Source organism: Diabrotica virgifera, chromosome 9, assembly GCF_917563875.1.
Source record: "Diabrotica virgifera virgifera chromosome 9, PGI_DIABVI_V3a".
Taxonomy (NCBI): Eukaryota; Metazoa; Arthropoda; class Insecta; order Coleoptera; family Chrysomelidae; genus Diabrotica; species Diabrotica virgifera.
Window position 1 is genome coordinate 189830289 of NC_065451.1, and position 14891 is coordinate 189845179.

Consider the following 14891-nt stretch of genomic DNA (forward strand, 5'->3'; position numbering starts at 1 on the left):
TGGTCTTCTTAGTAGAGAGTTTCCTTTGTCGTCCAGCCTAGGAGCACTAACGGGAAAAATCGAAGACGATGTAGCAAATAAACAAGGACTTTGAATACAAACACATGGAATATTTAAGTTTAGAGAACCAAATCAGGTCAGCAGAAGTAAAACAAATAAAATCAGATATCACGAAACAACGAAAAAAGGCTACGGTAGCGAAGAAATGGGAGAGTGTATACATATTTATAGCAAAGTAGAGAAATACAACAGGTGGCCAATTCATAAGAACAATACCGATGTCTTCTGAATATTCCTTGACTATTTAGTCGAATCAATAAAGCAATGAACCTCCGAAAAAAAAGATAATATTGAAAAACTGCATACAAAAAAATGCATTCTTAAAGTGCATCTCAAACAGACAATAAAAAAAATTCAGAACTCGTCAATTATTGGCGAAAATGAGTTCAATTTTGTTACTCGGGGGTTTTTGAGGTCGCTGAAAACGAATATGACGTCGAAAGTGATCTCCTGAGTACCTGGTGCCCAGGGTACCTACTGTTTACCTCGTCTTGTGGAGTTTTCGGCAAATTCATTAAAAAATTAGTCAAAAATAATTACTTGGAGGTTTTTGGGGTCGCTAACGACGAATATGACATCGGAAGTGTTCTACGGAATACCTGGTGTACAGAGTACCTACTTCTTCTGGAGTTTTCGGAAAATTCATTAAAAAATTAGCCAAAAATCATTACTCGGAGGCTTTTGGGTCGCTGACGATGAATATGACATCGGAAGTGATCTACAAACTACTTGGTACCCAAGGTACCTACTGTTTAGCTCGTTTTCTGAAGTTTCCTGCGAATTCATTAAAAAATTAGTCAAAATTCATTACTTGGTGGGTTTTGGGGGTCTCTGACGACGAATATGATGTCGGAAGTGATCTCCGGAGTACCTGGTGCCTAGAGTACCTACTATTTATCTCGTGACTAATGATTTTTTATTAATTTTTTAATGAATTTGCCTAAAACTCTAGAAGACGAGGTAAACAGTAGGTACCCTGGGCACCAGGTACTCCGGAGATCATTTCCGAAGTCATATTCGTCGTCAGAGACCACAAAAACCCCCCGAGTAATGAATTTTGACTAATTTTTTAATAAATTTGCCACTCTACTCAATGCTTGAGCCACTCTACTTCTGAAAATACTTAAATAAGGAATAACTTTAATGTAATAAAATCGTTTTGGTAAAATTATGCGTTGTGGGCTGGGCCACTGTTGCTGTGATAGCTTCAGGTCATTTGACTATAGGAAATCAACTTAAACTTAAGACTATCTCTTAGACAAATCATAGCATTTGATTTGTCCTTAAAAAGACAACCACATTCAATTTTGACAGTAAAATTCTCCTGTTAGTGATCCCATAGTTAGTCCAGAGAAATAAGATTTTTCTCGTGACACATTCCTCTCCAGGGCGAAACCAAATTTTTTGAGTAGTACGGATATCTATATTAATAACCTATATGTTTCCTGCAGCCGATTTTGATGATATACATAGTTATAAACAAATGAAGATCAAAAAGCGGTAAATTTTCGCGTTTTTCGTCTATTACCAAAAAGTTAAACATTTTAAACAAATCTGAGAGTAAGAAACTCATAAATCGTATAAAAAACTTCAATATGGCGTTCGCTGAATATGTCTATCCTTATTGGTTGCTTAGAAAATTGCAAAATAAATCATAAATTTTGAGTTTGTATAAATATTCTTATGTAAAAATTAACTTAGAACCTTCTTGTTACATGAAATGCTGAGACTTCTTGTGCTTAAATTATATTTTAAATTTCAAAGCAATTGGTCCAATAGTTTAGACGTTATTTAATTTGTTTATCCCAAATTCATTTCTTTTGCAACATTAAAAGTCAGAAAATTATGAGGTTGCAGTAATACTTCGGACAATTTATGAAAGAAGAACATTTTTATACTATTAACTTTTTTAAAAAAATGACAAAAAGTAATTTTAAAAAGTGTAAAATTATTTTGCAAAAACATGTCGATTTTTTGCTTACTTAAAAACAATTAGAATATCTTTTTAACCGTTACCTGTAGAAAAATTATTTTTTCATATTTAGAAAGACTGAATTTTTATACACATTTAAAAAGAAAAACAATTGTCCTAGGACAATTAGGGACGAAGTTAGCCCCTCCTTTTTTAATTCACATGTTCTTGCAAAATAATTTTGCAATATTTTGAATTATTTTTTGTCATTTTTTCTTGATTAAATTAATAGTGTAAATCTGTAACGTTTCAATCAGCCGATTGAACGCTACACCAAGCTCCGCTTGGTATTTGTCCCTCGGACTATATATTTCTAGAAGCGCCCTACTACCGTCAAGTCAATTAGTACATCTCTTCGAAGCTATTTAATGCGATAAAAATTTGTACTAGCTCCCTTTTGCCATTGCCACGTAAATCAGGCACAATATTGGCATATATTATCGTGTTTGTGTGTAGGCCGTTAAACAATGGGTAAGTTTGATTATCTAGTTTTAGCCTAAGTTTTTCACCGATTTCTTTTGCACAGCAGATACCTACTTTCTCCTTGAAATAAAGCTTAAAAACTTGTATAATTTTATTTATTTTTCTCTGGTATATTATAGTATATTACTTTATTTCCTGTACATAGTTATAATATTTTATTGATAGAATTCTTTCCGTTTCTTTTTATTTTTAATAATACCACGCCGTGGTCAGAGATTTTGCTGAGATCGTGTTTCTCACAATACTCAGCTTTATTTCTGATCGGGCTTTTCTTTTGGGAGAAAACTGACCCTTGTTTGAATTTTTCTAGCCCCTACCTCGGGAAGAAGATTTTAATCAAGCACCTGGAAAAGAAAACCTTCTACCGCTACCTTGGAGAGCGAATTAGCTTACAACCGTATCCTGATGCAGTAGAATAAATTAAACAAGACAGCCCTACAGAGACAAGACAGCCCAACAACGTAGCCCTAGACTTCCCTTAACTACCGGCGACGACAAATTCTACAGGGATTGTGGACCTCCTTTAGGAACTGTAACGGAGGGACTTAAAGCTGAGTAAATTTTTACCTTTATAACTTTTGTACCGATTACCAGCGGGGTCTCGGTCACGGGCTTAGAAAATTAACTTGGTTATCAGTATACAATAAAAATGATTTTTGTTAAGTTTTTTTTTATATTTCAATAAATAGCGTATTTAAAAATGATTAGGTAGACTTTTTATTTCCTGTACCTTTTCTGGGATGGGTGTGAAGGAAGAATGAACAGGGAACGAACCCAGGGCTGAGCAGTCGGGCAGGGCACCATTCTGATGGATGGAACGGTGGACGTTTTTCTTTTGAATATCCTAAGGGATGTTCGAGGAATTCCTCCCCTCGTTTCTCCCAACAGTGTGGTGTTGCTTAATGCCCTGGTCTTGTTATGATCAGGATTCTACAAATCTTCTTTTTTCATAAACTATCCAAAGTATTACTGTAACTTCATCATGTTCTGACTTATAGTGTTGCAAAAAAATTTAATTTGGGATAAACAAATTAAATAACTTTTAAGCTGTTTGACCAATTGCTTTTAAATATTAAGGGTATGATTTAAGCACCAGAAGTCTCAACATTCCGTGTAATAAGAAGGTTCTAAGTTAATTTTTACATAAGTTATGAATATTTATAAAAACTCCAAATTTATGATTTATTTTGCAATTTTCTAAGCAACCAATAAGGATAGATATATTCAGAGAACGCCATATGGAAATTTTCTATACGATTTATGAGTTTCTTACTCTCAAATTTGTTTAAAATGCTTAACTTTTTGGTAATAGACGAAAAAAGCGAAAATTTACCGTTTTTTGATCTTCATTTGTTTATAGCTATGTATATCATCAAAATCGGCTGCAGGAAACATATAGGTTATTATTTCAGATGTCCATACTACTCAAAAAATTTGGTTTCGGCCTGGAGGGGGTTGTGTCACCAACGGCATATTTTTTTTTCCTTATTACTCTGAACTAAGTAAATCATGAGGGGAAAAACTTCATGATACTATCCCGATGTGGTAAGTATTTGATTTTCTTCTTCTTCTTAAAGTTCCCTCTCCTATCGGAGGTTGGATATCATAATGGCTATGGTCACTTTGTTGGCTGCTGCTCTGAACAGTTGTAATGAACTACAGTTAAACCATTATCTAAGGTTCCTCAGCCAGGAGATGCGTCTTCTTCCTATGCTTCTTCTCCCTTGGATCCTTCCTTGCATATTAATTCTCAGCAACTCGTATTTTTCTCCTCTGGTAATGTGATCCAAATATTCCAGTTTTCTAGTTTTTATTTGATTTTACATTTAGTTTACTCTCAAAAGTAACACCAAACCCTGATTTTATATGTACGTTATTTTAAAACATAAATGATGTATCCTCGATATGTTGACTTACTAATCGTGGTATTTTGTTTCTACTGATATTCTCTTTGAAGATGGGTAACGACATCCTACTGCATTCTGCCGAGGAATTTGAAACCCAATTGGTTTAAGTAAATAAAAAAAAATCGAAGGAGCATTCTGGCCACCGAAATGGAATACTGGAGAAGATGCTGGGGCCTGACCAGAAGAGACAGAATACCAAATGAAGAGATAAGGAGAATAATGCAAGTGGATAAAGATGCCCTGCAATATATAGACGAGAGAAGACTGAAATGGTACGGCCACGTATGCAGAGCAGAATACACATGGGTAAATAGGGTTGCAGAATGGAACCCACGAGGAACAAGGAAAGGACGAACGAAAAGAACTTGGAAAAATGAAGTCGACAAAACCATGTCAAAGAAAGGATTGGAAGACGGAGACTGGGAAGATCGAAAAAAATGGAAGTCCTGGCTGACGGAAGGATAACGGCACTAGCTGTGACAACCCTTTGTATATTATACTAGCAGCAGGCACCCCCAAAATGACCAGCTACTGACCACGGAGAGGTGAATGGCCAATTTTAGACATAGTGTATGTTTTTGATGGCGCTGAAAACGAAAATGAGGTTTATTTTCAATTTTATGTGGGGGAACATTGTCAAAATCGCAATTTTACCCCAAAACTAAAAAAAATAAACGCATGTTTTTTCGTTTACCTCGCTACAACTCTGTTTTATTTTAACATTTTTTTCTGAAATTTATAAATTAAGTACAGTGGAACCCCGTTAACTCGGATTAATTGGGACCGCGGCCGATCCGGGTTATCGAAAATCCGGGTTAGCCGGAGAAAATGGTAAAAATTAATAAAATATGGTATGCTTACAGACAAACTCCGTTATAATTGTCACACAGACACTGGTAAACCATGTTCGCATTCCACACAAAACCACACATACAAAGCGTCGTCAAAAGTCTCATTCTTAGCTTTATTAGCTTTGCACCGATTAAACTGTCTTTTGTTATCATTTTGAAAAAAACATCTTCGATTTTAGTTCTATTTTTCTTCCAATCCGATACTGTAGATGTACCGACACCATAATATTAATGCTGCAAGATTCACCTTTATCAATTCTACTTAATGCTTCTAGTTTCTTTTCCATTGTCACTACAACATTTTTACGTTTTGTTGCCCTTATAGACAAAAGACACGCAAACACAAAATCTGAATAAATTTACGAACGATTACAAAACGGAAGCGAACAATAATACGACTTTACTACACACAATACCGTCTCTGATGTTATGTTATTTAATAACAGTGATGACTAAGCCCATTGTTAAAAAAAGAATTTTAATAGTCTTTTCTAAACAATGCTAACACAACAATTTCAAAAAAATAAAGGATAATAATACAGGTGCCTGTTGTTTTCGACAATGAATGTGGTGTACCATGAGTCATTTTTACTATGGTATATGTAGTTCAATCCGGTTCCATTATCTCTCAAATATTATATTACATAGAGTTGGTACAAAACCTCGTGAACCTTGAAAATGCGTATGTATACCGAAATAAAATGAAGCCAAAAACATACGACTATTTTATTTGCTGCGAAATGCGCGACAGGGTCCCATCTGCACCCTGATATTTTCAGTAATGTCGGATTCATCAATTGTTTCGTTCGTATATTGACGTCACCAAATGAATGAATTAGGTTCACGAGATTTTGTAACAGCAATACATTTTTATTGTTGAAATGTTTGTCTGATAAAAATCGGTCCGGGTTAGCCGGAGTTCCGGGTTATCGGGGGCCGACTTATCGGGGTTCCACTGTATATAGCTGTAACATTACTGAAGACAGCGGTACCTGTTTCAAGCTTTTATTCTTATCCTGATAAAGGTTATGAATTTTTCAAAGGAAAAGGTGCGGATTTGTGCATTGCAAAGTTCAATCGTAAAAGTTGAGTGACGAAATTTAAAATTTAGCCTTTTAATCACGTTTATGTTAAAATAGAGAGTACGAAGAAGTTTTCTGAAAATTTTAGATCAAAGTGTTTTATAGAAAAAAAAAATAGTACAACTTTTATTATCGACATTAGAAATCCCCAATATAACGGTTATTTTTCGAGATACTGACCATGGGTGGTGAATGGCTAATTTTGGTCTTAGATTATGTTTTTGACGGTACTGAAAACGAAAATGAAATTTATTTTAGATTTTAGGTGGGGGAATATTGTCAAAATCGCAATTTTGACAATTGCGATTGCAAAAATAAAAAAAAAGTGAAGTCACGTTTTTGCGTTTAATTCGCTACAACTCGTCCAGTTTAATATTTTTTTCTAAGGTTTGTACACTATATGTGGCTCACTTTTTTGAAGACCACGGTATCTGTTTTAAGATTTTAGTCTTACTCTAGTAAAAGTTATGAATTTTTTAAAGTACAAGGTGCAGATTCGTGAATTGCAAAGTTTAATTGCAAAAGTTGAGTGGCAAAATTTAAAATGTATCTTATTAATCACGTTTATGTTAGAACCATAAAGTACAAAGAAGTTTTCTGGACAGTTTTAGTTACAAATGTTTAATAGAAAAAAAATGGCGCAACTTTTAATATAGACGTTATACATCCCCGACATAACGCTTATTTTTCGAGATACTCACCATGGGCGGTGAATGACTAATTATGGTCTTATTTTATGTTTTCGATGGTGCTGACAATGAAAAAGAGGTTTATTTTGAATTGTATGTGAGAGAACATTGTCAAAATCGCAATTTTAACCTAAAAAAGAAAGAAAAACTGAAGTCACAAATTTTTACGCTTAACTCGCTATGGTGTATTCCACGAATATACGACTGTTTTGGATTATCGCGACAACGAATATTTTAGTGTGCAACATAAGAAGTACGAAAGTCTTTTGCTCTAATAATTACTCCAGTAAACAACAATATAATTTGCAATTCACTTTCGTTCTTCATATTTTGCACAGTAAAATATTCGTTGTCGCGATAATCTAAGAGGGTCGTATATTCGTGGAATGGGGTATACATAGTATACAACTCTGTTCCATTTTAATATTTTTTCTAAAATTTCTACAGCATATATTTCTCACCTTTGTGAAGACTATAAAAGCAACTGTAGTCTTTCAGTCTTTTCTTCATAAAACAAATTCGTGAATTGCAAAGTTAAATAGCAAAAATTAAGTGACAAAATTTAAAATTTATCTATTTGATTACGTTTATGTTAAACCGTAGAGTTCAAAGAAGTTTTATAGGGAGTTTTAGGTCTAGATGTGTTATAAAAAAATATGGTGCTACTTTTAATTTTAAGAAAAATGTGGTTTAATTTTTTTTATTTTTAGGGCAAAATTTCGATTTTGACAATGCTCTTCCACCTAAAATTCAAAATAAACTTGATTTTCGTTTTCAGCACTATCAAAAACATAAAGTAAGAATACAATTAGCCATTCACCACCGATGATCAGTATCTGGAAAAATTAGCGTTATTTTGGGGATTTATAACGTAAATGTTAAAGGTTGCACCATTTGTTTTCTATAAAACATTTTGGATCCAAAACTTTCCAGAAAACTTCTTTGTACTCATGTTTTATTTTTGAATTTGATTTAAAATCTATATTTCAAATTTTGTCAGTCAAATTTTGCGATTAAACTTTGCAATTCACGAATCTGCAACTTGTACTTTAAAAGATTCATAACTTTTACTAGAATAAGACGAAAAGCTTAAAGCAGAAACCATTATCTTCAAAAAAGTGAGCGATATAACATACTGTACAAACCTAAAAAAAATATATTAAAACGGACCAGAGTTGTAGCGAGTTAACGCAAAAATAAGTGATTTCATTTTTTTTTACTTTTAGGACACAATTGCAATTTTGACAATGTTCCCCCACATAAAATTTAAAATAAATTTCATTTTCGTTTTCACCACGGTCAAAAGCATAATCTAAGACCAAAATTAGCCATTCACCACCAATGGTCAGTATCTCGAAAAATAAGCGTTATATTGGGGATTTCTAATGTCAACATTAAAAGTTTCACTATTTTTTTCTATAAAATATTTTGATCTAAAACTTACCAGAAAACTTCTTTGTACTCTCTATTTTAACATAAACGTGATTAAGAAGCTAAATTTTAAACTTCGTCACACAACTTTTGCGATTAAACTTTGCAATGCAGAGATCTGCACCTTTTTCTTTGAAAAATTCATAACCTTTATCAGGATAAGAAATAAAAGCTTGAAACAGGTACCACTGTCTTCAGAAATTTTAGAGCTATATACTGTAAAAATTTTATAAAAAAAATTTTTAAATGGAACAGAGTTGTAGCGAGGTAAACGCAAAAAAACGTAATTTTATTTTTTTTTTATTTTTGGTGTAAAATTGCGATTTTGACAATGTTCCCCCACATAAAATTGAAAATAAACCTCATTTTCATTTTCAGCACCATCAAAAACATACAGTATGACTAAAATTGGCCATTCACCTCTCCGTGGTCAGTATCTCGAGAAATAAGAGTTTTTTTGTGTTCCGCTCGTGTATATTACTTACCTAATCCAATGCGGAATTGTAACATTTTCTCCATGAACGTTTTCTAGGTCATATCCTGTCGATTGCATCAGATCCAGTAAATACTCTATTGAATCTTCCAGTGCCTGGCTTCCTGATTGTCTGGCTCCAAATTTATCAACAAAATACGCCAGTTCATCGTAGGTTTTGCCCTTGAATAACCCTTTTGTGGTTGCATTTATGATCTGGTTAACTGTTCCTTGATAAGAACGAATTTCTTTGACCAGATCCGAAGACAACTTGCAGGTATGTGCATGACACAATGATGCATACACCAACACAGCTATTGTTGACAACCACATAATCAGATCAGACGAATGGGTGACACAGGCAGGTGATCGTTATACTGTTCGTTTAGATAATCAGATTTTTTATTATATTCCAGTCATTATCGAAAAATATAGGCGTAGACAATTACTTTTAGGAATGTCAAATTTATCGAAAAATATACACGGCCCGATATAATACAATAAATATAGGAAAGTGGGTATAGACAAAATATTTCAAAACTAAATTATTGGGTGTCCCAATAAGAATGGCTCTCGGCCATATCTCAGGAACCGTTTAAGTTGCCACGGGAAAAGCCTGTAAATTATTTTCATAATTGTAGGTCCACCGCTAGAGGGCGTAATTGAATATCAAAAATTAAAAAATCTAAATTTTACAAAATTTACCTAATGAAAGAGCACTGGAAATCCAATGCTCGTTTTCTTCATAAAATTCTGCGCCATATTTGATTTCATAAGTTTAAGTCTACCTTTGCAAATAAGAGGTGGGGTGAGTGGGAACCTTCTTATGAAAAAATGGCTGTAAGTTCGGTTCTGCTAAATAGAATTTTGCATGCTTGGTCTTGTTGAAAACAGCTCTTTTTCTTCAATGTAAGTGTCTTATTTTCGAAATAGCATAATAAGTAATATGCAAGCTAGGAGGCGTCATTTAATTATTTTCAGAAATCTAGTTTTCTTTAGAAAATATTAAATACAAGTATGCATTTTTAATCCTGTATTACAAAATTAGAACAAATTAGCAACATAATACGGAAACCCGCATGTCGATACCTTTTTCTATTTCAAATTATCTTAAGAAATGTGTAAATTTTAAACATGACTGTTACTGTCACCGGTAAACGAGGTTAAGGAAAAGGAGTGTGCTATGGAAAAAACAAATAAACATTTTCCAGATGTAAACGTATATAATTAATTAAAACAACAATAGGACAAACAACACTATAAAATATAACAAAGAAATAAAAGCAACTACTAACTTAGTCTTAGTGACTGCCTAAATGTTCAAATTGTTGCCCATCATTTTCGATGCAATCGTTTACTCTTTCAAGAGTAGATTGAATAGCAACAGATTTAACTGTTTTAGACTTTTATTTATGGGGATGGATTAAAGTCCTTGTTTTTGCCGCTAGGCCTACTACTCGAGAAAACATGATCTAGAATCTAGAGAATACGAAACGCCATTCAAATCATTGCGAAAGCAGAAATTGAGACTGCTGTTCAATCTACTCTTGAAAAAGTAAATGCTTGCATCGAAAATGATGGGCAACAATTTGAACAGTTAGGTCGTCACTAAGTAAGTAGTTGTTTTTATTTCTTTGTTATATTTTACAGTGTTGTTTGCCTTATTGTTGTTTTAATTAATTATATACGTTTACATCTGGAAAATGTTTCTTTGTTTTTTCATAACACACTACTTTTCCTTAACTTCGTTTACCGGTGACATTAACGGTTGTTTAAAATTTACACGTTTCTTAAGATATCTCGAGATAGAAAAAAAGTATCGGCATGCGGTTTTCGGTATTATGCATACTTGTATTTAATATTTTCCAAAGAAAACTACATATCTGAAAATAATTAAATTACGCTTCCTAGCTTGCATATTACTTATTAGGCTATTTCGAAAATAAGACACTTACATTGAAGAGAAAGAGCTGTTTTCAACCAGACCAAGTATGCAAAATTCAATTTAGCAGAACCGGACTTACAGCCATTTTTTCATAAGAAGGTTCCCACTCACCGCCGCCTCTTATTTGCAAAGGTAGACTTAAACTTTTGAAATAAAAAATGCGCAGAATTTTATGAAGAATACGATCATTGGATTTCCAGTGCCCTTTCATTAGGTAAATTTTGTAAAATTTAATTTTTTAATTTTTGATATTCAATTACGCCCTCTAGCGGTGGACCTACAGTTATGAACATAATTTCCAGGATTTTCCCGAAGCAACTTTTGTTTTAAATATTTTTCTCTCAAAGCTGTACTATAAACGGTTCCTAAAATATGGCCGAGAGCCATTCTTATTGGGACACCCGGTACATTAACATCATTTTTGAAAATCTCCAAAGATATCTCTAGAGAGAAAGACGTTTCTAGATGTAGGTGTCGATGTTTTTGAAAAATCGATCTTCTATGGCGCGTTAAATCGATTTAGTTCAAAAAATCGAAATCTTGCTCAAAAAACTGACAAAAGTAGAAGTAATTAAACTGAAGAAACGCTAAGTTATTACTAATACGTCCAATCACCAAAAGGTTCGAATAAATAATTAAGACGTGAAAAATTACTATTTTGTTACCAATATTAACAGTGCTCTACAGTGCATCACTTCTTATAGAAGCAAGTTTTACCAGCAGTGCACATTGCACATGCCACAGAATACAGCAATGATTGTAATAGCAATATTTTGTAAATTCCTCCGCGATTCAAAAACATATTCCGGTGTGCAACATTTTACGATTTGACAGACAGAAAAGAAATTGAAAATAAAAGCTGACAATACTTTAAACGCGCTTTCCTCACAACTACTTTTTCAAAAGCTGTAGACATTGTAACTCAAAAACTACTTGACCGACCCATATTTTGTATATATTTTCTTTAGACATTCATTGAGGTAATGCTGTCGATATGTTTTTTGTTTTATGCTTATTTTTTGTTTAACAATGATATATATGTTGATTTTCACCCATTTTGCAAAAAAATTCGTTGTTTTGACTTCTCAGTGATATCAAAAAAGTAAATAAAACTAAAAAACTCGACAGCGTTACCTTGAGAAACTCATAAGCTAATAAAAATTTTTGAATTTTTTGTTTACCATAATCCAATGATGAGTTCTGGTGTCCAACGCAAAATTCATTGTTTTTTGAGGTGCCTTTAAAAATTTGCCACCGTTGGCTTATTTTTCAATATTTTTACTTGAATATTCTGTGAATTATAGTGAATATGCTTATTTAATTTAAAAATAAAATCCCTAACAACACAAAACATTCCAGGAATGTACTATCAAAGTTTTATTAATGTTTGAATGTCCTGGACATTATGGATGCCCACTATGGGGATGCACTTACTAGACCAAGTAATATAAAAATTATAGTAGCAGGTGGGATGTAGAACTATCATTATTTTATTTTATATGCCATTAGAGTGAAAACTTAGTCTTTTTGCTAGCAGTTGCCGCTAGGGCATCTATGCCATTTCGTTCGTTGCAATCCGGGACTGCACGCTGGGGTTTGTTTTGGTTGGATCAGGGAGAGCAGCATATGTGCCTCCTGATGAGAGACTAATAAGTTTAGAAACCGGTAGGGGTGCTTGCAGCACTCTCTGATTGGACTAGAATATGGTTCGGCTGTGTTTTCGTTTTGCAACGAAATTGAAAGTGGTTATTCATTTTTGATTTAAATTTACTCTGTGTGGAGTATGAAGGGAACCATTCTCGTTGGAACTTTACCGCGCTGAGCAAATGGGACGTGAATTGTAAATTGTAGAATTCCCTAATCTTCCTTAGTCTCAGCATCCGTATGGCTTGCAAATTGTAGAAGCCTCGGAGGTGTAACCAAAGAAGGTTCCCATTGTTTTCATTCTGGTGGGATGTAGAATAGCATTATTTTGTTTTATATGCCATTAGAGTGAAAACTTAGTCTATAAAAATTATACAAAGATTCCATAACAAAATACTGAGAAATATTGTAGATGCTCCTTGGTATGTGACAAACAGTGATCTCCATAAAGACTTAGAAATGGAACGTGGATATAATCATCAAGAAGATGGCAGGAAGTCACGAGCAGCAACTTCATAAGTACGAGAATATTGAGGAAATCCAGCTCCTCGATACTACTGGGCAAACTAGAAGATTGAAGAGGACAAAGCCTTTTGAACTAGTTTGAGTGATAGGTCATAGTGAAAAGCAGAGCATAGTGCTTGTGTGTCTGTGTAACTGTGTATGTTAAAATAGTGAACGATCTTGTTAGATTAGATAAGAGACGCTATGGAGTAAGCTTTTCATTTTAAGGAACAGTAGTAATTTAGGTTAAATTAAAATTGCTCATTGGTCAGTTATGACCATATTGTAATTGTAATATACAATTCAATACAATGAATCATCATCGTAGTGATGGCTATGGAAAAAAATATATGACAAGATTTTGTGCAATAAAAATGTTTATATCTATCAAGGATGTATTATTTATATCACATTATGTCACATCAGCGACTATATCCAGGGAATGTCTAAAAAATATACTGTGAATGTTCAAAGAACATTCATAGACATTCATGGAATGTTCCAAGAATACATTCAAGGAATGTTTAAAATACTGACACAGGACTTTCCTGGGACATTTAGGGGACGTTCTTGTGCTTTTGAGGACATTCCAGGAATGTTTTCAATGTCCTGTGTGTACATTCTAGGAACATACATGGAATGTTTGGTGTTATTAGGGATAATTCTACCATCCTTTAAAAAAATTGTGCTTGAAATATTGATTTCAACCCTTACGGCCCCCCTTAAAGATAGCTATGATACGATTTTGATAGGCAACACATGCAAGTCGTATTTGTTTATGTATAAAATTGAATAAAAAAATGTTTCATCTGGAAAGCAGATGGGTGCGGGTCGACCTATATATTCGGATCCCTTACTAGTTGGTATATCTGAAGTGTAGGGAGTGTATAATAAAATGTCAAATACAAAATTATGATGGGTGTTTTAATTTAATTAAAAATATGATACCAAACGCTGATCCAATTATTTTTATTATTATCTCTGTTGATTTGTTTTCTGTATGTACATTGTTATATTATTTTTTGTAATTTATAAATGTTTGTCATCTGTAACTTCAATTAACGTTAAGAAAATTAGTAATGATTTCGCAAATAAAATGATTATGTAGGTAGATGCCAAGTGAAAACTTTTTTTATTAGTTCATCAATATTTTATAATTAAATTATTTTAATTTTTTATCAGTGTCAACATAAATATGAAGAATCCGATCAGAATCAGAATCCCGTGAACAGCACACATATCCAATGAATATGTGCTGGTAGTCCGGGGCGCATCTGTTTTGAGATAGACGTTGAGTGGTGACTCATATTTTTTTGCAGAAATTGCTTGGAATTTACTAATATGATAATAATTGAGTTATCCTCCCACTCAAAAAGGTCCGGAACATTGTTTAAATAACCAAAATGTCAAAAAATTAAGGAAAAATTCGATTTCTTTCTTCGTTTTTTGATTATAACTTTAAAAATATTCACTTCCGAGAAAAGTTGCACAAGCATAAAAGTTGAAAAAGTAAATTTCCTACAATATAGGATTGGTTAAAATTTTTAAAAATTGTTACCATTGTTCAAAATAGCAATATTTGCGAAAAAAACATAAAAAACAAGTATTTGCATTTTACGTTTTTCAACCATTTATGCTAAACTTGGGACCTTCATAGTTTACCCAGAAAAACTTTATGATATAATAAAACAATATTGTAAACTTCATTAGGTTCGGTTTAATAGATTTTGCAAAAATAAATTTTGCAATCCAGGTTTCGCTAAAAAAAATCTTTTTTCAAAATGTTGCAGGACTGAAAATACAGCAGATAGCAAGTTGATTTTTTTTTACTTATAGAAGAATACTGTACCT

General features: G+C 33.1%; 1 protein-coding gene and 1 long non-coding RNA gene across 3 annotated transcripts in view; one reads left to right on the forward strand and one right to left on the reverse strand.

The window, feature by feature from the left end:
• Window positions 1-9313, reverse strand: part of LOC126892890 (carboxypeptidase Q-like) — a 39780-nt gene extending 30467 nt beyond the window's left edge. The window contains exons 1-2 of one of the 2 annotated variants that reach the window (XM_050662712.1): window positions 8961-9313; window positions 8896-8897 (exon numbers count right to left, since the gene is read on the reverse strand). In XM_050662712.1, the coding sequence (XP_050518669.1) occupies window positions 8896-8897; window positions 8961-9280 (322 nt within the window). In that variant the 5' untranslated portion in view covers window positions 9281-9313. The remainder of the gene's footprint in view (window positions 1-8895; window positions 8898-8960) is intronic. The other variant, XM_050662711.1, reaches the window with a different exon arrangement.
• Window positions 2312-3219, forward strand: LOC126892893 (uncharacterized). Its single transcript, XR_007701037.1, has 2 exons — window positions 2312-2503; window positions 2826-3219. It is a non-coding gene; the product is annotated as an uncharacterized LOC126892893 (long non-coding RNA).
• Window positions 9314-14891: the final 5578 nt, after the last annotated feature.